General features: G+C 37.9%; 1 protein-coding gene across 1 annotated transcript in view; it reads left to right on the top strand.

The window, feature by feature from the left end:
• The window catches only part of CACNA1F (calcium voltage-gated channel subunit alpha1 F), a 4,101,209-nt gene that overhangs the window by 2,192,884 nt on the left and 1,885,032 nt on the right, over window positions 1-23,293 (top strand). Inside the window, 1 exon segment of the mRNA XM_044079296.1 lies at window positions 707-779. Within this exon segment, the coding sequence (XP_043935231.1) occupies window positions 707-779 (73 nt within the window).

Here is a 23,293-nt window from a genome sequence, read left to right on the forward strand (position 1 = left end):
TCAAATAAGTTGCAAAGTTAATAAAAAATGCTCTGAATACTGCGGCTAGCAAAAATAAACATTAAAAAGCAAAACAGGGGTACTTAATCCACTCAAAGTCTCCATTTTCTCTCTCTCTGCTGCTGTAGAACTCTGCAGGACACCCAGGAAGGATCTTGCTGAGGTTATACAACAATTATACATAGTATACCTGTAAAGTACTGTTACACTTATCTTTGCTAGAAATACAAATATCTCATCAGCCATGTTCATTTAGCAGAAAGGGTTAGTCTTGACAGATAAGTTTAACTGGTCTGAATGGCAGATATGAAACTGTACACAGCATTTGCACTTCTGGCCTTTGACCACTGGCAGCATTTGTCAAGTTGATAAAATATACAGTGACTGAATTAACTTGCTTCCAGTCTGCCTATTCTTATAAAAGATAAGTTATGTTTGCTGCTAGTGAGTGTAGTACATTTTAATCAACAACTAAGTGGACTCATTTGAATTTATTAATGTTCTGCAGTTTTACTGGTGTGCAGATCCTTTTAAAATGTGTTATATTTAACTTCATATGCCAGCAGTCATGTTTTTTCACATATATCTTATTAGTGAGATGTTTGAGATGTTTAGCAGCATTGCTGATTTTACTTTTCCACAGGCGAAGATGATGAAGAGGGAGAAAACGACAGCCTGGCAGAATCAAGTGCCAACAAATTGGAAGACTTTGCCCCCAAGGAGAAGGTGGTACCCATTCCAGAGGGCAGTGCATTCTTTATCCTAAGCAGCACCAATCTGTAAGGAGCATGACTGATTCATTTTATTGTCATTTTGTTTCCATGTACCTGAGCTCTGTCCTCTTGCTGTATGTTTATTCTGTCTTAAACAGTGCGCTTTACGTCTCTAAATAGGCGGACATGGGAATTTGAGATTAACATGTTATAATATCCCACTCAGGCTTATAACACAGTGGTATAGAGTACACATCTTAGATGGTTCAGTAGATCCAGTAGAATATCCCTGTAGTCTTCCTTCTCTTAGCCATTTTTCCTGTGTATTACTTTGTCAGCCATATATATTATTTCTTTTCACCCTATTTTGTAACGTTATATATTAGATTTGAAGGCCCCCCCTACACTGAACCACAGTTTACTAGAGGTTGGAGGAAACGGGAGTTGTACAGTTATTAAATGTGTATTGCTACTCTGCAAGGTAGCAACTATATTTTGTGATTGACACTTCATTATTGATGTTCATGTCTCTCACTCATACTGAAAATCTTATAACATGATTATTCTGCATATGTATGGAAGAATACATATGAAACACATAAGTACAGGTAATCTAAGCTTCATTTAAAGAGTACATCACATATGGATGCTCATTAATAAGGTATAAGTGCACACCTGTTCTAAAGTAGAAGCCTAATAGTAAACATTTGTATCTCCACTAGGCTACTCTTGTCTCAAAACAGCGCCTGTGTTAGTGTGTTTTCTTACATTTGCACTGCAACAGTAAATTGTTTGGAAAATATAAAATGTTAGAAACTACATATGGGAGGACATGCTATGTTTTAGCTTTTCTGGAGTTTATTCAGGCACATAATACATTGAAAATAAGGATAATGCAAAAACTGAGAAACCAGAAGCTCTAGAGCAGGGGTGTCCAACCTTTTCAGTTGCAAGGGCCGCATTGAGTCAACAAAAATGGTCTGGGGGCAAACGGCAGGTGAGGACCAAAAAAAAAAACAAAACAAAAAAAACAAAAAAACAAACACAGGCTTATGCGGACTAATGTGGCTGTATTGTAGGTTAATTTGAACAATAAATAAATTAATAAATATAAATAAATTAATAAATGCATAATATTTGCCCTAAAATTCAATATCTCATTCTAAACAGGTACAAAATGTCACACAACAACAATCTTAGAGCTGTATACTTTTGTAGCATCTCCTTTTACAGTAGCTTATTAAATTAGATGCCAGAGAAAGTATTTAAGTTCTCCAGAAGCATAGTTCTAAGGGAGCAAAATACTTATGTACAACCATGCTTTTTGGCATCAATAGTAAAAATCAGACCAGCTTGCTTATGCTGTTAAAAAATTAAAAACAATAGGAGTTCCACAAAATGTGAACAATGTGCAGCTAAGATAATTTTTTCTTTTTTTTTTTTTTGTTAAAATATGACACCTAATTTTTTGTTAAAATATGACACCTATTACATCAACAAAAAATTAAAACTAATTTAAAATGGCTTCCTAGTTATGGAACACTCATGCTCCATTTAGCAAGATATTTTTTCTGGAAAATGAACTAGATCAGCTCCACCTTTTGATTAACTTAACAGTCTTTCCCTCTCACTCCTAGAAACAAGGAAAGGAAATACTAAAACTTAAACAGAGAAGTGATAAAGGACAACTGTGTGCTGCACAGAACTGAAAATGCAAACTTCACAACCATACTGAGTATTCAAACGCAATGTCTAAAGGTGTTCTGATCAACAAATCCACATTTGTATATTTTTACACTTTTAAACAAGACCAATGGTAGCAATTTGAGAAAGTGATAAAAAAGGCATTATTTTTACCCACCTCTCCTATCTGGAGACACAAAAAGAAACCAGTAACAACTTCAACAATTGTATTAAAAGCACCCCAGTTATCCCAACATTAAAGATTCCTTTGCCAACCAATTCTAGGTATATGGAATATTAGGAGTCCCCCAGTCATTCAGCACAGAATACTTTCTGTCAATACAAACACCACTGCATAACATAAGACTATTCTCTTATTCTTTACTAAACTGTATGAAGATATATTGGGGAAAAAAACTTGAATAAACAAACCCAAAGTGAAAAGCAATGTACTTATCTCACTGGTGCTTACTTGTCCTGGCTGGCCATGAAATATTTATGAAAGTGCTGACACTGATTAAACAGGGGACTAGCCGGGCTGCATCACTGGTGCTGTTAATTTGTTTGACAATCCAGGCTAAATTACAGTTAAGATACAAACATATTTAGAATCTTCAGAGATACTATGGATAAGATGCGAAGCTGTTTGCAAGTATTACATTTACTCTGTGAATAATGTGCATGCATTTAGGCACCAGAGTGTAATCAGTGCAAATACAGCAAGCAATTTTATTAACAAGAACTACTTGGAACCAAGTAATGCTAGGTAATATGTAAAAACATAAGGAATACCAGCAATGCAAGTATATCTTACATTTGCACATCCCCTTAAAATGGAAACTAAAGAAATTATGGGGAACTGACTGACCTCTGAAACGGGAATGGACATCTGTTTTCAATATGTAGCAACTGAATAATTTTGGTCTCAAAAAAAAAAAAAAAACACTAATTAACTCATTCCTTCTGTCCTACATACTGGTTTTGGTTTGGTACCTTTATGTTTGTGAAGAAGTACCCTTATAACTTGCTGAATAAATAAATACATAATAAAAATGGAAAAGATCAGTTAAGAAGAAAAATGTAAATATGGGCAATATGTTAAGCTTACAGTCCTATAGGATTCATTGTTTAACTCTGGTTAACTAAGTAAACCAAGTGGTAAACAGCACTCCCTCCCGCTCAGTGATGTATACCAATATTAATGGATCTGTTTCAATCATCCTTTAAGAGTGCAAAATAAAATTGTGGTTGCATGTTTCTTTTGCATTATTTCCCCATAGGCAATGCAAAACATATACAGGACAACCTCTAATTTACTACAGGTTCATAAAGCACATGTTTTATTTTCAGACTTTATTATGGCTACATATTATAAATTCATTGATGTGATGAAGACATGTTTAGTGCTTTGTTGTGCTGATTACTACAGAAAAAATAAAACGGATTACAATTCTGGAGAATCATCAAAAACCTAAAATGAGTTTCAAATTATTCAAGACAAATTGTGTTTACCCTGCCCTACAATAGGATCAATGCATCTGCGAACACTGAGAATGGAAGAGAAAATAAAATAAAACCTTTCCAAGGTACAAGAACTAATACTGCACATTTGCTACTATGGCTGTGTTATTTAGGCCATCTGTGCAGAATGCTTTAATGATCCTTAATTCACATTAGTCAAATAGAGTAAGGGCATACTATCATTGTGAGACTTTCCTATACTACAGTACAGAATAACAACATGTCCTGCTGCACTTTGAAATGCACCATTAAAAATCAAGAGAAAGCCACATTAATATTAGGCAACTTTATGTTTGCTGTTTTCTGAGATGTACAACTAGGTCACAATCTTTAGCATACAACCAGTAAAAGACTTTTGAGATTTACAGATATGTGATGTTTTAAGTAAAGGCTATACTAGCAACACATAGATTCTTGGCGAGCTGAGCCTTCATCTCTAGTAGGACCTAGTGGAACTAATCTGTTCAACAAAGCATGCAATAACCAAAAAAACAACAAAATACAGCATAACCTCTCAAGAATCCCTGCATTGACTAATAAGACTGATGTACCTATGAGGTTCCCAGCCTGGACCCAGAGATGATAAATGGGATTTACCTACATAGCAGACATTCCCTTCCTATCTCTATGGAATATAGATGAACAGACAAACCCCCTGTGTCTCTGATTGGCCTTCTATGCTTTCCTCATATGCTGATTCTGCTTTTGCCATTTTGTGAGTCAGTAATACGCCACATCCAGTAAAAATGACCAACTTTTCAACAATGTGCAGGTCTCATTTTTGTGCGAAACAACTCGTTCAAATTAACAAATAATAAGGCACCTCTTCATAGCATAAAGTAACTTACCTTTGTTGTAGTGTAGTCGGTGTGCACACAACGAAATAAAGTAAACTAAGAAATAATAAATCCTCTCTCTGCTACGATCTCGCTCCTTCCTGCAGCTTTTCTTTTTAAAAATCGCCCGAACGGTGTTTTCGCGCATGCGCATACCAGCGGAAAGACGCTGGTATGAAAAAAACGTAAAAAAAAGAAAGTTGGCGCATGCGCAGAAGAGCAAAACTACGCGGACGTGTAAACACACGGAAAAAATGTGAAATTAAATTTAAATTTAAGGGTCGCGGGCCGCATGGAAGAGCTCTGAGGGCCGCAGGTTGGACACTCCTGCTCTAGAGTATGTATATGGAAGACAAGATATAAGTGGTTAAAATGTTTTTTCGTCCTGTTAGTTTTATATGCAGGTCAAGCTTATTTTTGTCATCCAGAGGAGAAGTTGTGGATATTTATTAATAAAGAGATGAATAAATATATCTGGGACATGAAGAAAGCAATAGTTAAGTGTGATAAGTTGATCCTCCCAGTAGAACAACATGCTTTAGGATTACCTGATTTGAAGGGATAATTTGGATAGTTAAGCCTCATATATACATAACACAAACAGAAGGTAGTAATTCAAATTGGAAAGGGATGATGATGAAGGGGGGGTTAAAGAAATAAGCAGTGTGTGAGATTTTGGATGCAGATCCTTAAGGGGAATAATAACAAGCATACAGAATATTATATTCACAATGTTGCAGAAAGCATTCTAAGGACTAAGGAATGGAGAAAGGATATTGTATCATTAGGGATGACTGCAGGTAGCGGTACAGAAAATAGACAAGAGTGGGCTGGAATGTTCTCAAGAAAACTGGCAAAAGAACCAATGTATTAAGAGCAAATAGTTAGAGAGGGAAAGGTAATAGAGTGACATAGAAGAAGCTTGGACTGCAATTTAGAGACTGACTTCCTTACCAGGGCTTGATATCAGAGTGTAGGCAAAGAGAAAGGGATAGCGAATGTTGCTCATCTAGTCAGGATGTAATAGACAAGACTTCATGGGTTCTGCTCACGCAGCTTTATTATGTACAAACACATCAGGATTGAGGTTTAATAACTTTAACTTAGGTAAACTTGTTCACAAACTAGCTGTTACACTCATACATGCTCACTCTCTGTCTGCACTCTCAAAATGGCACTGAAGCTAGCACATGCTTGCTATTTATATGCATGCTCAGTTCTTGAAACACTTCTTAAAGATACAGCACACATGCTCTGTTCTACATCCTCCCTCTTTAGGAAATAGGTTATGCAATATCGACAATATCAGTTGACATGCAATCTGTACAACTAATTCTTTGTCATGCAATTATACAGAACTAGATACACATATATATAATCAAGTCCGGGTTGCTGTCTATTTCACACTAGCTCTGGAAATGCAACCAAAACGTGCGACATGAAGTTTAGAATCAGATTTAGCAACTGGGACTGTCTCTGCTGAATGTTCAGCCTTAGGAACATCGGGAACATCATCAGGAATGGAAGTAGAGGTTAAGACACATTCTACAACAGGAACATTGTCTGGATTGCTCTGAGACGTAGAGTCTGTATCATGGGAACAATGCTGCAATATCGATTCTTGGCCAGGAAGAAGATGTCTGCGATTTCTCCTATACTCCACACCTTCAGATTCTACAAAGTAGGATCTCTGCTCAGTACATATACCTATTACTTGACCAATCTGGTCGAAACCTTTCATTGTTTGTATCCTCACTATCTCACCTTCTTTCAACAAACGAAGAAATCTGCTCGATATATCATAGTTGGACTTATGGAAAGAATGCTTCCTGAATAATTGGGCACTAATGGTCCTGTTGTTCTTAGCTTTAGGCCTTAACAAACTGGAAGTAATAGGCAATGTTGTTCTGATTTGCCTGGATAGAATTCTCTGAGCAGGCGATGCAAGTATATTGGCATGGGGTATGTTCTGAGACTGAATACATTTAAAAAGACATTGGTATTGTCACGCTTTGACCTTTCAAGTAATTGCTTTGCACTCTGTACTGCACGTTCAGCTAATCCATTTGACTGTGGATATTCTGGACTACTAGCAACATGTACAAAGTCCCATTGTCTTGCAAATTTCTGAAACAACTGACTAGTAAATTGAGTACAATTGTCAGAAATAACTTTTTGTTGACTACCATGGACTGAGAAATGACATTTCAACTTAGTGATAACAGCAGTGGATGTTAGGTTAGGTAGTAAAACAATCTTATACCAGTTCAAATAAGAATCTACCAATACTAAGTAATGGTGATTGTTCCACTCTAATATATCAGTGGCTACAGTCGACCAAGGTAGTTCAGGACCTTGACTTAGCTGAAGTGGTTCTCTTTGCAAATGGGGTTTAGTACTACTGCATAATGAAAAAGAAGAAAGTACTTTATCAATGTCTTTTACTAGAGAAGGCCAAAATACTAGTTCTCTCACCCTTCTTTTGGTAGATTTGGAACCAGGGTGACTACGATGAAAAAATCAGGATATATTCATGTTGTAAGGAAGCAGGAACAACAATTCTAGGACCTTTGAAAATAATGCTATCTTCCATCAACATCTCATCTCTGTAAGGAAAATAAGTTTGCACTTCAGGTGATACACTAAATTGCTTTGATGGCCATCCAGCATTAATGTAGTGGTTGAGCTTTTGGAAAATTGGATCAGTCTTTGTATGATCTCTCAGCTCATCAGCTCTCACGGTAGAAAAATTACACACTTCCATTACATCAAAGTAAAAATTCTCTGCGTCAAGCTGTTCTGTTGTATTTCTGGGCAATCTGGATAAGGTATCAGCCAGATAAAGAAGTTTGTCTTTTCTAAACCATGTTGAAGTTGTACTTGCGCAGTGTGAGCATCATTCATTGTAATCTCCCTGGAGCTGAATGCATATGCTTCTTTAGAATAGTAACTAGAGGTTGGTGATCAGTTTCAACCTGAATAGCTCGATCATAGATATAATCATGAAACTTTGAACATGCAAACATTATTGCCAAATGTTCTTTCTCAGTCTGACCATATTGCATTTTATTTTGGGTAAGAGTTCTAGATGCATAGGCTCCTCGTCTGCCTTCTTGAAGAATAACTGTGCCAAGACCAAATTTTGAAGCATCACAGGAAAGAGTTACTGGTTTAGTAACATCATAGTTCCTTAACGTAGGTGGGGTGGCAATTTTCCACTTAAGGTCTTCAAATGCTCTCTGGTGCTGTTCCAGCCAAGATTGCGAGTCATCTCTCTCAAAGGTGCTGTCAACTCACTGAAGTCAGTTATAAACTTGCCTAAATAGTTGACCATGCCAAGAAAACGTTTTAGAGCTTGTACATTATCAGGTGCTGGCATCTCAAGAATAGCTCCTTGCTTGGACGGGTCTGGTCTCAAGCCAGTGCTAGTAAATAAATGACCTACGTATGTAACTTCTGGTAGTTTGAATTTACACAAGGATTGAGCTTTAAGTTCACTTTACGTGCTCTTTCTAGAACTCTCTTAAATGTTTCTGTCATGCTCTGCTTCACCATTGCCTCCAACCAAGAAATTATCTACTATTATGGCACAAGAATAACCTGAAAAAAATTTGCTCCATTGCATGCTGAAAGACTTCACTTGCAGAATTTATTCCAAATGACATCCTTAGAAATCTGTGTCTGCCAAACATGGTACTGAAAGTAGTCAGTAATGAGGATTTGCAATCAAGCATCACTTGCCAAAATAAACTTTTTGCATACAAGGCAGAAAAAAACAGTGGCATTCGGTATTAGGGCTGCAACTTCTAAGACTGTACGTATTGGCTGATGCAGTCTCTTTAATGCTTTGTTCAAATCTCTTGAGTTAATACGTATTCTGATTTCATCTGAGCCTTTCTTGTGGGCTGCTACCATGGACGACACTCATTCAGTTGGTTCTGTAACTGGACAAATTATACCTTGCTGCATCATTTTAACCAGCTGAGCTTTATCTTTATCCTGCATAGCTTTTGAAACTTTTCTTATTGGTCTGACCACTGGCCTGACCTCTGGGTCTAACTTCATAGAATACACAACTGGAAGTTTGCCCAACTTATCATCAAAAACATCAACATACTCTGAGAAAATGGCTTCAAAAAAATTGGAACTAGGACATTTGCTTATATGATGAACTTATTTGGTAAAAGAAAGCAGATTCATTTTTAAACTGCCTCTGAGACCCAGTAATGACTGCACAGGTCTTCGGACTACATAGAATAACAATCTGTAATAGTTGCTAGCCAGATAACATGAAAGTAATACTGAGTCTTCGGTTTGAATTTCTTCATCCCCAGAAGCAACAAGTTTCGCACTACTGGCCACATTGAGTTATTCACCAGCTCTTACTTTTGCAAATGTGTCTGCTGACATGACATTACACTTTGAACCAGTGTCTACTTTGAGCTCAGTGGATTTACTATTGATCTGATCAGTGCAAAATACTTTGTTGTTTGCCAACAAATTCACTGCATCAACCTTTTCATCAGTTACTGATACACCATCTACATAGAAATTAGAATTGCAGCTCTCTATATGATCAACTTGCTTTTTTGATTGACCCTTCTTTCTAATTGTGTGAGGTTTACCTGATTTGCAAACCTTTTGAAAATGCTTTCATTTTTTACACTTGTGGCATTGCTCACCAAATGGCAAACATTTCTCTCTTTTAGACTCATGATCGGCACTACAATTGCGAGTTAACTATAAGGCTAGATTTGGGTTTTGCTGATTCACGCTTATACTACATTGAGCTTGCTTCTTTCTTAGAACTTGCTAGAAAACTACATGGTTACCCCAGAGAACACAGAGGGGCTCTGGCTGCCATGTGCTTAGGCCTGCTTCTGTTTGCCACATGTTGCATGTTGTCTACATTTGCTCTAGAGCCTGCCAAAACCATGCTCTTATCACTTGCAAGTATACTTGTGTGCCTATCTGTAACTTCATGGATATGACAAATCTCAGTAGCTTTGCTCAGCATTAAATCACTGTCACAAAACAAAATCTTTCTCACAGCGGCACTATTAATACCACACACAAGCCTGTCCTTTATCAGCTTGTCTTTTAAGTCACCAAGCTGACACATTTTAGCTTTATTCCTCAGGTCAGTAATATAAGCTGCAAATGTTTCCCCTGGTTTCTGATCTCTTGTGTAAAACAAATGCCTCTCTAATGTAATATTTGTCTGGGGGTTGCACACGTCTCTGAATTTGCACTTCAAACACTTGGGCTATTCCCTTGATTCAGCCTGTACAGCAATATGGCAGTTTTCACCTTCTTCCTCATATACTGCGGTGCATACATAAATGAACATTCTCTTTCAATGGCCTCTGACCCAGCTAGGTTTAACAAAATGAATGCCCTGGTGCATGCATCTTTGTTAGAATAAGCTGCTTGTATAAAAATAGCATACTCTTTCTCAAATATTCTCCAATTCTCTGAAATATTCTGATCAAGTACAAGTGGTAAGGGCTTTCAAAATCCATCTGCCATATTAACACATATCAGTGAAGGGTTTTGCAAATATGCACAAACATATGCACATATACATATACCAGAAATTTATGCCAGTATTCATAACTATGCTGAATAGCACAACAAGCTTCTGAATAACTGAACTTTACTAAGTAAGTATCTTGGGCACTGTAATACTCTTGAAATTACTGTACTGCAGAGTTCACCACTTATCAGTGTAAAATATTTAAAAATAACTGCACTGTGCAAATGAATTGGGCAGAAGAAGCTCAGAGTAAGAAACATTTCAAAGTAACTGAGCTTTGCGAATAAACAATACACGACACACTGAAACTTCTCCAAAATGGTGGCACTTTGCTAGATAATTCTTTACAATGCAAGAAACAGTATGTCATGGTGGCACTTTGCAAACAGACACACCCAGCACAAGAAACTTTTCGAAATGGCTGTACTTTGACTGTATTTCACGAAATAGTTGCACTTTGCACACAAACTCTTCAGAATACATGCACAGTAAAAAGCAGACACTGTAAGCACTTTTACACACTTTGAGATACTTCGAATAACTCTAGTTATGCCCTGAATACAATACAAAGTAGTAATTATGCCAAAACACTGCACTTTGGCAAAAATAAATGCAGTTGCCTTGCTTTATTTATGCTTATTATATTTGTTTTGCTAGTTTAATCTCTTTTCATGCCCGTTATACTTTTATTGTGTTCATTTTACTTTAAACATGGCTATATAGCTTTAAACACGTTAGTTTTTCCTTAAACACACCTGTTTTGCAATTCCTAAGTAATTCTAAACCTCTTTTGTACTTTTCTGATGCTCAGATCTCTCAATTTTAAACATTTTGTTTAATCAACAAACCTTTTTTGCCTCTTGCTTATTTAATAATGTGGTTTGTGCTCTTGTAATGCTCTGTTTTATCTTTTTTATAAAATAAACTGCTCATTCAAGTTTTCATTACCTTTGGTTCTTTTCTGGCTCTTCTTCATGCTTGTTTCTCTTAGATTACCTTTACTGATAAATCAGCACCTCGTAGCTCTGGAAAGCAGTCTCTAGAATCCCGGTTCTGACACCATGTCACTCGTCTAGTCTGCATGTAATAGACAAGACTTCATGGGTTCTGTTCATGCAGCTTTATTGTGTACAAACGCATCAGGATTGAGGCTTAATAACTTTAACTTGGGTAAACTTATACACAAACTAGCTATAACACTCATATATGCTCACTCTCTGGCTGCACTCTCCAAATGGCACTGAAGCTAGCACGTGTTTGCTGTTTATATGCACGTTCAGTCTTTAAAATGCTTCATAGAGATAGAGCACACATGCTGTGTTCTACAGTAGAGTCCTAAGTGAAAGACTTGCTCCGGTAGAGTTGCTTTTTTAACATTTTTATTAAATTATCACATAAGACATAGGCAGACATAACATTTATATAAAAGAAAACAAATCATATTAACACATTTCCAGTTAGATAAATTATACATCACATATGTTCATTTTTTAAAGCTGTCATCAGTTCAACATTACACAAATTGCTCAATTCCTGCCTTTCCTAAAACCTCACTCCTCTTCCAGAACATTATTTTGCATGTATTGTTCCTATAATTTCCATTTATTTCTATGCAATTCAGACCTTCCCTTTTCTAAAGATCCCAGTTCCAGTTCTTTTATCTCCATTACAATTTTCAGTACTTCAGATATAGTTGGTTTAGGTTCTGTTTTCTATTTATTAGCAATTTCTTTTTTGGACCACCAGAGTTAAACATAACATGGCATTACTGTGACTTTGCAATTCAGATCTTGTGTCCCAGCTGAAAAGAATCATTTCCATAGTTATACCCATTTGCTTACTTACCAATTATTTCTGACGGAGTACTCTGTAGAGAAATTTTAAAATCTGCCAACTCATTATACTCTGTCAAAGTACCAAGTTTCACATGAGACTATTCAACACAGAATAACCCCCTTTATTTCACAGAAAGAGACATACAAGGACTAGGAAATCAAGATACTGTTTCCTTGAGCTACAGCAATCATACCATTTTATATCTTTTTTCATTAAAAGTCACATTATTGTAGCATTCATAAAACTGTAACTGACCAATTAGAAATGAACACTACAGCGTTATTTTATTCTAAGATCTCCTGACTGCTTTTTTATGACATTTTAGGTTAGACACAAATTCTGAATTCCATAATAGAACTTTCTGTTCAGAAAAATCTTAAAACTTTTCTAATATTTTTCTAACCCTGTCAGCACTTACTAATATTAGAAAGGAAACAAATCAACAGGTACATACTGAAGAACACTCAACATTTCATTCTGCTATGAAAGGATATTAGAAATAAAATGCACACACTGATATTTTTCCATTATATGTACTTCTTACCCTTCACAACTCCCAAAAAAAAGTAGTTATGTACTCACCATAATGTTCCATCTGTGTTGTCCATTTTCATTATTCCTCAACAATTGGGTTCAGATCCGAACCAGTTATTTTTTACAGCTTGTGGTTACTAGAACTCTCAAGCATATTCCTTACCCATAATGCTCTATCTCCTAACATAACTCAGTTCTTGTTTGCTAGGTTATTTCTTGATGAAAAAAAAAAGATTTTGCACATTAACAAAAGGAACCAATACCTGGAGCTCAACCAAAGGAACTTTGGTCCTTTATAACCTTCTCATTCTTCCAGAAATTAATATCCAGAATGTAGGGAGTTGGAGGAAGGAGAGTTGAGAAAGAATGACAATGGATAACACAGATGGAACACTATGATAGATACATAACTTCTTTATCTGATGTTGTCAATTTTCATTCATTCCTCAACAATTGGGACAGAGTCCCCAGATACTTGAATTCCCAGGTGGACTCTAAAGAAAGGATATTCCTAAACACTGTTGAGCCAAAAGGCTGCTCTTCCTGTGAAGACCAAATCCAATTTGTAATGAGTAATAAAGTTATGAGGATTAGCCCAAGTTGCAGTAGCACAGATGTCATCCATAGAAGACCTGGATAAAAATACCAATGATGTTGCCATGGATCTGGTTGAATGCGCTGTCAAATGTTTTGGCAAAGACAAGCCAAATTTGGTATAGATAAATGAAATGCAATCAGTAAACTGTTTGGCTAAAGTTACTTTTGCAACTGGCTTGCCAGTTTCGATTTCACAAAAGAAACAGTTGATCTTTTTTTCTGAAATTCTTTGTTCTATGCAAATAGAAACATAACTGTCTGTGAATGTCCAACAAATGTAACATGTATTCACCTTTGTGAAATTTCGAAAGAAAACTGGAAGATTAATGGACTGATTGATGTTGGATTCTGGCACCAACTTAGGAAGGAAGGAGGGATTGGTTGGTAGTGTTACTCTAGCTCTATAGAATATTAAATAAGGAGGCTTGGAAGACAAGGCTTGACGTTTAGAAATTCTTTGAGCAGAAGTTATAGCTACCAAAAAGATAGTTTTCTTAGTTAAAAACTTTAGTTTATGTTTCGCTACTTGTTCAAAGGGAGATTGAGTCAAAGCTTGTAATACTAAATTTTAAATCTCATGGTGGAGTTGGATTTTTAAAATGTGGTCTCAGAAGAAAGGATCCCCTTATAAAGGTTTTACAAAGTTTTGAGGAGGCTAAGGTAAAGTTGTCAATTCCTATATGAAAATTTGAAATGGCAGCTAGCTGTACTTTAAAAGTTAGCCCCCTTATTAAAGACTGAAGTCAGGAACTCCATGACAATATGTATTGATGCTGAAAAAAGGTCATTGTCTTTTTGCTGCACCCAAAAAACAAATATTTTCCATTTACTTCTGTAATTCTTTCTGGTGGAAGCTTTATGGGAAGATAAAAGCATAGGACGGACAGGGAAGGAGAATTTAGAGAATATCAGTGGAAGTGGAGAAACCATGCAGTCAGCTTTAGGCCTGAAATGTCCAGGTGAATCATATATGTTGGGTGAGGTCTGGAATTAGGTATAGAATTTATGGAGAGTGACCTAGATGAGGCCAAGAAAGGGCAACCAAATCTGACAAAACCAGTAAGGGGCAATTAGGATGACTTTGCTCTTCAATTGAGTTTTTTTCTGGAGAAATTTGGAGATTAAGGGGGTTGGGGGATACGCATAGAGGAGACCGGGGTCCAGTCATGAAGGAGAGCTTGTCTTGGGGATTCCCTTGGTGGAGGGAACAGGGCAAAAAACATGCTGCACTTGTTGTTGAGGGGAGATGCAAAGAGGTCGCAGCAAGGTTGGCCTCATTGGTGGAATATCTTTTCTGCAACTCTCATGTTGAGAGATCAGTTGTAAGGTAACAAAATGGACCTGCTCAACTTGTCTGCTATTATGTTGGATTTCCCCAGAATGTGCTTTGCTATCAGAAATCGATTGGATGAGATCGCTTATTGCCTCACTCTTACAGCTTCTCGACACAAGGTGGTAATATCTGTTTCCTCTTTGTTTGTTGACGTACCATACCACTGACATATAGTCTGTCTAAATCACAGTAATTCAGGAAGGGAGCGAGTCTTGAAAAGCCTGCAACAGTATGAGAACTGCTCTTATTTCCAGGACATTGATATGCATGTTGACCTCGTCGGGTCACCATGTGCCTTGGACTGTCTTTCCAAAGAAGTACCCTTCCACCCTGTCTGGGATATATCAGTGGCCACTATGGCTTTAGGCTAGGGGAATATAAAGGGGCAGCCTTGTAATATCTGATTTGAATGCATCCACTACAATAGGTACTTATTGCATGCCTGAGTTGTTCTGATCTGGATGGGCATAGGTTGTTGTAGAATAGACCAATGAGTTGCTAGAGTCCATTAAAGAATTTTCATGCATTATCTTGTTAATGGTACGAGAAGTATTGCAGTTGACATTGACCCCAAGGCTTGCAGAATCAGTTGAACTGATAGAGAATTGTGAGTTATCTTTTTGACTTGAAATCGAGTAGTTTGAACATCTGATAAAAGAAGGGAAGCTTTTACTGACACTGTATTGAACAAAGTCCCTATTAATTCTAGTGTCTGAGTTGTTTCTAGCTAAGATTTGTTGTGACTGATAATAATCCCTAGATGAGAGCAAATTTGGAGTACATAGTCTGGAGCTTTTATCAGAAGATGCCTTGCCGTAACAGTTATGAGCCATTTGTCCAAATACGGAAACACCTGGAATCCCTGCAGTCTCAAGTGAGCTGCTACTACTGCCATGCATTTGGTGAACACCCTGGGGACTGTGGTGAGGCCAAAGAACAGAGCTCTGAATTGGTAATGACTGGCTCCCAGCCAGAAGTGTAAATATCTTCTGGATTACCTGTTCATTTTTATGGGATAGTAGACATCCTGAAGAACTGCTAAACACATCCAGCCATCCTTGTGCAAGAAAGACAAATTGGTCTGAACCGGGACCATCCGGAACTTTGTATACTGAACCGATTTGTTCAGATTACTGAGATCCAAAATTGGTATCCAGTTCCCTGTTTTCTGGGCACTAGAAAGAATCTTGAGTAAGTTCCAGATTCTGTCTGGTCTGGGGGAGACCTCTTGGATGACTCTTTTTTTTCCTAGCAGCTGTTTATTTTTAGAGCCACTGCTTTCCTGTGATGCAGTGGAACATCGGGGATTTTATTGACTGTTAAGGGAGGAGGGAAGGGAAAAGGGAGTTATATAACCTCTGGAAATAATCTTTTGCACCCATGTGTCTTTTATAATGTCTAGCCAGGCTCTCTGGTGCAGGGATAGATGACCCCCAACTGCCTCCAGAGATCGACAATCAGGCCTCCTTTCAGGAGCACTGATAGGGTCTGTCAGACTAAAAATCTTTGACCCCCGGTTCTGCAGGCCTGCTCTGCCATGTGGGTGGCATTTTCCATTTGAGTTCCCCTCTCTTCCCCTGGGGGAATTATCCCCACGTGGATCTTGGAAAGAACCCTGGGACTTTCTGAAAGTCTTTTGACCACCTAATTGATTCCTAGACAAGGTTCTTTGAGGGTTTGAAAAACATATACTCACTGCCGAGAGGGTGTTTCCATCTGGGCTCACACCTGAAGAGTGTGTCCTTCTCTTTAGCGCCAAACAACAAACTGCTGTCAAAGAGTGCATTGACGAACGAGGATTTGAAGCACTCCACAAAATCGTACAGGTGCATCCAGTCATGTTTCCTAATGGAAATGCCTGAATCTGCTGCCCTTGAGGTACCTTCAGCAGCATGTGAAAGGAGCCTCATGGAGGAATTTGTGATTGATTGCAGGGTAGTCAACTGTTAGGCAACAGAGCTTTGTGCCTCAGAAGTACTGGTCCCAGAGAGGGATTTAGAGAGTGAGTTCCATAATCACATCCCTCTGCAACCTGGTGAAATATGCTAGATAAATCAGCGACCCGAGTGCAAAGATCACTGAACCATATACATGCTTCCCAAATCTGTCCAATACCGTAGACTCTCTGTTAGGGGTAAAGACAGATGAACTCTGCTCCACAACTGTCTTCCTTTCAGTAGTGCCAGAGTCCTGTCTGGTCTCTTGGGGATCACCTCAACAGCACTGGGTTTCTTCCACGCCTGCCTAGAGATCAAATCAATGAGATTATTGATGGGCAGAGTCACCCAGGAGGTAAATGGGCCAGAACCAAAGGCTTCCAGGAATACTGATTTCTCTTGGGAAGGGTTATCTGTAGACCAGCCACCCTTTTGTTTGAGGATCAAAATGGACCAGAACCAAAGGCTTCCAGGAATACGGATTTCTCTTGGGAAGGGTTATCTGTAGACCAACCACCCTTTTGTTTGAGTATCTCTAGAATGTCTCTAAAGGAGATGTCATCAGGTGGTGATCTTGGGGACTCTTCCCCCTCATCAAAATCAGTATCTTCAGTGACGACTCTTGAGGAGAGTCCAAGTGTATCCTTTTGCATTTTCTCTTCCTAGGGACTTCTTCAGCAGGATATTCTGGAGATGTATTGGAAGAAAGAAGAATACCCTGCTGGGTAGCCTGGTGGCTTTGGGCCGGCTGTCCCTGTGGAGTAGAATGAAGATGCTCAAGGCACAGAGATGTATGGGGGGGATCCAGAAGGGAGATTTGAGGGAGGTGGAACTGTCCATTCTTCAGAAGCAAATAACATTCATTACCACCTGAAAGGCAGAGCGCTCCTGGGAGAAGGAGGCCAACAGAGATGAGAAGACATGCTTCTGGCTCATCGTCTCCCTCTGACCCGAAGGCAGTCTACTTGAGGCAGAAGTTGGAGCCAAGCTATCAAATGCTGAGCCTTTGAGGGGCAGAGACAGCTCCAACAACTTCGGAGTTGACTAACACCTTGGATCCGACAATGATGCTTGGCTTCGAGAGTTGTCTGGCTCAGACACTCTCATAGCTGGTGCACTCAGAGAAAGTATCAAAGCCGAAGAGACAACAGTCTTCAGATCCAACACAGATTATGGTCCTGGAAGACTCAGATCCAAGGGCTCTGAAACCATGGCTCGGATTGGAGAAAGAGCTGGGTGGTGGAGTACTAGTAAAGGTCTCCAGACCTGAAGGAGTAGGAGCTTGGAGAACTCCCATCTGAATCTGTGCAGAGAGGAATTTTCTCATCTTTCTACCAACAGATTCTGTCAGGCTCCTGGGTGAACGAGAGGATGAGGCAGTTGATAGAGACCTGGAATGTCGGCGTCTCTCCAAGAATGGGGATGGTACTCTGGAAGGTACAGGATCCAGGGATGATTCATACTTTGTTTAGGGTAAGTGCTTCGGATCCGATGCTATTATTTTATTTATTTTACATTTGTTGACCGGGCTAGTCTAGCTGGACATACATCCGTTTTCAGTAGAGGCCCGGGGAGAAAAGCTCCAACACTAGCAGTAAACAAAAAATATAAACAAAACAACGATATGAATGAAAAAGTACAAAGTACAAAGGTAGCCTTGTTTAAAAACAAATGACAAAAACAGACAATTATATAGATATGCATCATATACAGTTAGTCTAACAAAAACAGATATGCAAAACACAAAGATAGAATTGAATGAGACAAAGAATTTATAGTATAGCCTATTTCTAAGATGTAAAACGTCTAAAAATTGAAAGTCTTATTTAGAGGCATAGTCAGGGGAGGGGAGGAAAGTTAGGAGTAGTGGAGAAGCAATTTCAGTCAGGGTTAGCACAAGGACAAAGCCACTGAGTTTTAAGATGTTCTTTGATATGTTTTTTTGAAAAGAGAGGTAGAGTTTTGGTTAGATATTTCATGAGGGAGTTGATTCCAGGTTTTTCCTGCAGTATTTGAAAATAGTGAGTCCCCAGCTTTATTGTAAGATTTAGTCAAGGATACTAGGAGTTTATTAGCAGAGCGTAGAGTAGCTAGGTTTTTATAGGGTGAGATCAATGTAGTAAGGCTAGGGGTATTATCAGGGTAGAAAAGGGTCTTATGAATGATAAGTAACTGTTGATAGAGTAGGTGGTTATTCAGTTCTAACCAATCTAGTTGTTTGAGGTTAAGACAGTGGTGAGTTCTGAGGGGAGTAGCAGTACTGAATCTAGCTATATTATTGTAACAGGTAGAGAGTTTGGTAATGTTATTTTTAGATAATTTAGTATATATAGCAGAGGCATAGAAAAGGGTGGAGATAAGGTGGGTCTGGGCAATGTATTTTCTAGCTAATGGGGTAAGGAAGGGTTTAATTCTATAGAGAGTACCAATTTTGTTGTTAACAGCTTTAATGGTGGTGTTAATATGGTCATCAAAATTAAGATGGTTGTCAATAGTTACACCTAATAGGCGAGTGGTCATATCTGGGTTAATATTGGTAGCATTATTAGAGGATATAGTGAAGAATGGTGTGGGAGATTTGTGAGTAGGAGTAAAGAGAAGTAGTTTTGTTTTTTTGGGATTAAGGAGGAGGCATTGTTGCAAAAACCATTTTTCTACATTTTGGAAAACTGTTTGGGTGAGGGACTGGAGGAGGGAACATTTTTTGCAGTGCAGATTAAAGTTGAGTCATCAGCATATTGAATGCAGGTGGCTTGAGGTATATTCAAGTGTAGGTCATTGATAAATAATGAAAAAAGAAGGGGACCTAAGATTGAGCCTTGTGGAACACCAATATTTACTGGGAGTAAAGAAGATAGGTTATTGTCCCAAAGCACTGCTTGTTGCCTGTTTTGGAGATAACTCCTAAACCATTGAAGTGCTTGTGAGTCAAGTGAATAGAGATTTAGTTTGTCAAGAAGTATATTATGGTTAACCATATCAAAGGCTTTTGACAGGTCTATGAACAGTCGGAGGAAAAGAGGTTATTATTCCGATTATTATTAATAGAGTCAGTGAAGGAAAGAAGGGCAGTTGTAGTGCTGTGGAAAGGTCTGAAGCCATGTTGACAGTTGGCTAGAAGTTTATTTTGTAGAAGGTAGTTGAGAATTTGTTTGTGTATGCATCTTTCCATTATCTTTGATAATGGAGAGAGTAAGGCAATAGGGCGAAAGTTTGAAAGCTCAGTAGAAGAGCTCCCTTTATGTAGAGGAATTATGTGAGATATTTTCCATAAGGTAGGGATTTTTCCTTCAGAGATAGTCCTGTTTATAAGTATGGATATGGGGTAGGCTATAGCTTTTGCAGCAATTTGTAGGTATTCAGATGGGAGTTGGTCAGCAGATGGGGTACAAGGTTTAAGTTTTTGAGAAGCTTAAAAATATGAGATGTAGCGACAGGTTGAATATGAAAGGTATTAGATGAGGTTTTAGAGGTATTTGGTAAGGAAGCAGTAGGTGTGAGTAATGAATTAGCTAGAGTTTGAATGGCTTCTGTAAAATAATTGTTAAAGGCATCTGGGATCTGGGTGGAATTGTTGAGGTTGAAGCCTGAAGGGGTAGGAGTAGTTGAATGTCCTGGTTTAAGAAGTTTATTAATACCAGACCAAAATTTTGAGGGGTTTGTTGACTGGTTTGTTGAAGGTGAAGATAAAATTCCTTTTATCTCTAAGAGTATCTTTCTTGGTGGCATTTCTTAATTGTTTAAAGAGGAGGTGATCAGATGGACATTTGGTAGCTCTCCATTTGGCCTATATTTTATTTCTTAGGATCATTTTTTGCTTAGTTTGTTTAGTTAGCCATGGGGCAGATTTGGATCTTATCCTAGTAGAGCAAAAAGGAGCATGATAGTCTAGGATTTTAAGAAAGTTGGTGTTAAAGTAGGTCACTGCCTCATCAAGTGCAAGGTGAGTCAGTGGAGACCAGTCACATGCTTGCAATTCATTCAGGAAATTATCAGGGTTGAAGAATTTTTTGAGCGGGATGTGTTGAGTTTATGGGTAGTTGGGATGTGCAATTTTGTCTAATGACATATGTAAGCATATGGTCACTAATATTATCAGGAAGGGTTCCTGGAGTATAAATGCTAGGGTGGTTATTAATAAGGATCCAGTCAAGAGTTGTTTCTTTCCTATTTGGTTTATGGATTCTAGTTGGAGTGGTTATTAATTGAGAGAATCCATAGAGATTTATGTGGTTAGTAGGGTGCTGGGATGAACAGGTTATCCAGTCAATGTTAAAGTCACCAAGTATAATGGTTTCTTGGGGTAGTTGGTTAGAAAGTGAACTAAGTAAGTTTTCTAGAATATGAGTATTGTTTTCAGGGGAAGATATATACAAATTAGGTAGATAGATTTGTTGTTATTAATTTGGAGTTTGGTAGATAATATTTCAGATTTGGAGTCTAGCGATGGAAGTTCATTATAGAGGGTAACTTGGAGATTAGATTTATAGATAATGGCTATACCTCTTCTTTATCTTTATGCGGTCACATCTAAGTATGTTATAGCCAGGAGGGTAATTTCCTGGTCTTGTGTAGAGGTTTTAGCCAGGTTTCTGTAAGACATAGAATATCAAATGAGTGCAAGTCCAGGAGTGAATGTAGGTGGTGTAATTTGTTATTTATACTTCTAATATTAAGGTGAGCTATTCAAGGAGGGGAGTTAGCTGATTTAGTACAGGATGAAGGTGTAGGTGAAGGAGTATTATTTAGGTTAGATTTATTCTTGGTATTGGGACCAGGGTTAGGATGAACATCCCCATGTAGGAGGAGGTGGTGCTGGGGATAGAGTAGGAATTAAGGATCTTTAGAGATATTAAAATTCTTTTGTCTCAAGTAGAAGGTGACATGAGTTGTTCTGTGGTATTTTGGTAGTAGATAGACTCAGGTACAGGTTATGTTACTATGATTCGGATTGGAAAAAGAGGATGGTAAAGTTGCTGGTGAAGATTTTGTTTTGTAAATGTAAAGTAAAGCTTGGATAAAATAAGGTATGGATAGGGATAGTTCTGGTAAAGAATAGGATATAAATGAAAAAAGCTTTGTGTGTTAGAGACATGGTAGAGAGTAAGTATCAGATGAATGTAGTATTAGTATGTAGTCATAGTATTAGAGCTGATGAAGCAGATTTGACATCCACCACTGACTTATCCTAAGATTTAGACTTCGGATCTCACTTTTTTAGACAGCTTTCAAGCTGGCTTCATGGTCGGATTCAAGGATGGTGTAGAAGTTCCAGACGGATCTGATGGCCATTTTTGGTTTAGGGGGTTGAGCCCTGGATAGTGACTCTGAAAATGTCATAGGAGGTAGACCTTTTAGAATTAACTTGTTTTTGAGATCTACAGTTGCTTGAGGATTAAATGACTTACAGATGTCACAGTCTGTTTTTACATGATCAGGGCCTAAGCAGTAGATGCACAGCTTGTGAGAATCAGACAAGGGAGCTTATGCCCACGCTGTTTACATTTTTTAAAGCCTGAAAGCTTTTCTGCCATTTTTCACTGTACAACTATCTAATACCAACAGTGGTATTAAGAAATACACTAAATCAGTGTAGGTGGGGGGGGGGAATATATATATATATATATATATATATATATATATATATATATTTTATATATATATATATATATATATATATATATATATATATATATATAAAAAACGAAAAAAGTAAGAAACTATAGGAAGCTACTAAAAGGTTCACTTAACCGACTAACTTCATCAACATTCGAGAGTTCAAAGTGACCACGTCCGATCGTGAAAGCAGCAAACAAGATCTGGAGCATGTTAGGGGTCAGAACATTATGGGTAAGGGAGGAGCTTGAGAGTTCTAGTGGCCACGAGCTATAAAAATGTCTGAGTCAGATCCAAATGCAATTGTTGAGGAATAAATGAAAACTGACAAAATCAGATCATATGTTCCCAGTTATCTCTTTCTTCCCCATCATACCTCCAACTTTTACCATGTACCTGAGGAAAGATTCTTTGGAGTTTGCTTGGGGTCTGTGGTAGAATTTTTTGTCCAATCTAGAACATACACTGCTGCTAAAAGGGATAAATCGTAAAGCATGTAAATTATTGGATGACAGCTGTAAGAATCAATCAGAGGAGGTTAGAAAAGATTGGGATGAGAGACTGGAAAAGCAGTTTACAAGGGGAAAATTGGAAGATTATTGCTTCCAAGTGTACAACGAAGTTGGGAAGGTTTAGAATTTTGTTTGGAAGTGTTTGCATACTTATTTTTATACCTCAAGCACTTACAAGTATTTTTCTTCAGGTAGATAGCAAATGTTGCAGGTGTGATGGGGAAGAAAGATGTAACTGGGAACGTGTTTTGGGAGTGCAATAAGCTGGCATATTTTAATTCCCTACAGAATACTCCATCAGAAATATTGGGCGAGCCGATGGCTGTAACTAAGGAATGATCCTTTTGAGGTTGGACATAGAATCCAAATTGCCTAGATATAGTAAGGCCTTGTTAAGTTTACTTCTGTTGACTGCCAAAAAAAAATTACTTGAAAATGTAAATCAATATCTAAACCAGCAGCATTTGAAGTATTAAATACTGTAAAACAGATGTTAAATTCAAAGAGGGATCTTTAAAAAAAGAGGAAGGATCAAATTGCATACAAATAAATGGAATTTGTGGTAACAGTACATGCAGAATAATGTCCAGGAGGAGGAGTGAGGTTTAAGGAAGGGAGGGATTGAGCAATTTTTGTAAT

The sequence above is a fragment of the Protopterus annectens genome, chromosome 8.part0 (assembly GCF_019279795.1).
Source record: "Protopterus annectens isolate FY-2018-M chromosome 8.part0, PAN1.0, whole genome shotgun sequence".
Classification (NCBI taxonomy): Eukaryota; Metazoa; Chordata; order Ceratodontiformes; family Protopteridae; genus Protopterus; species Protopterus annectens.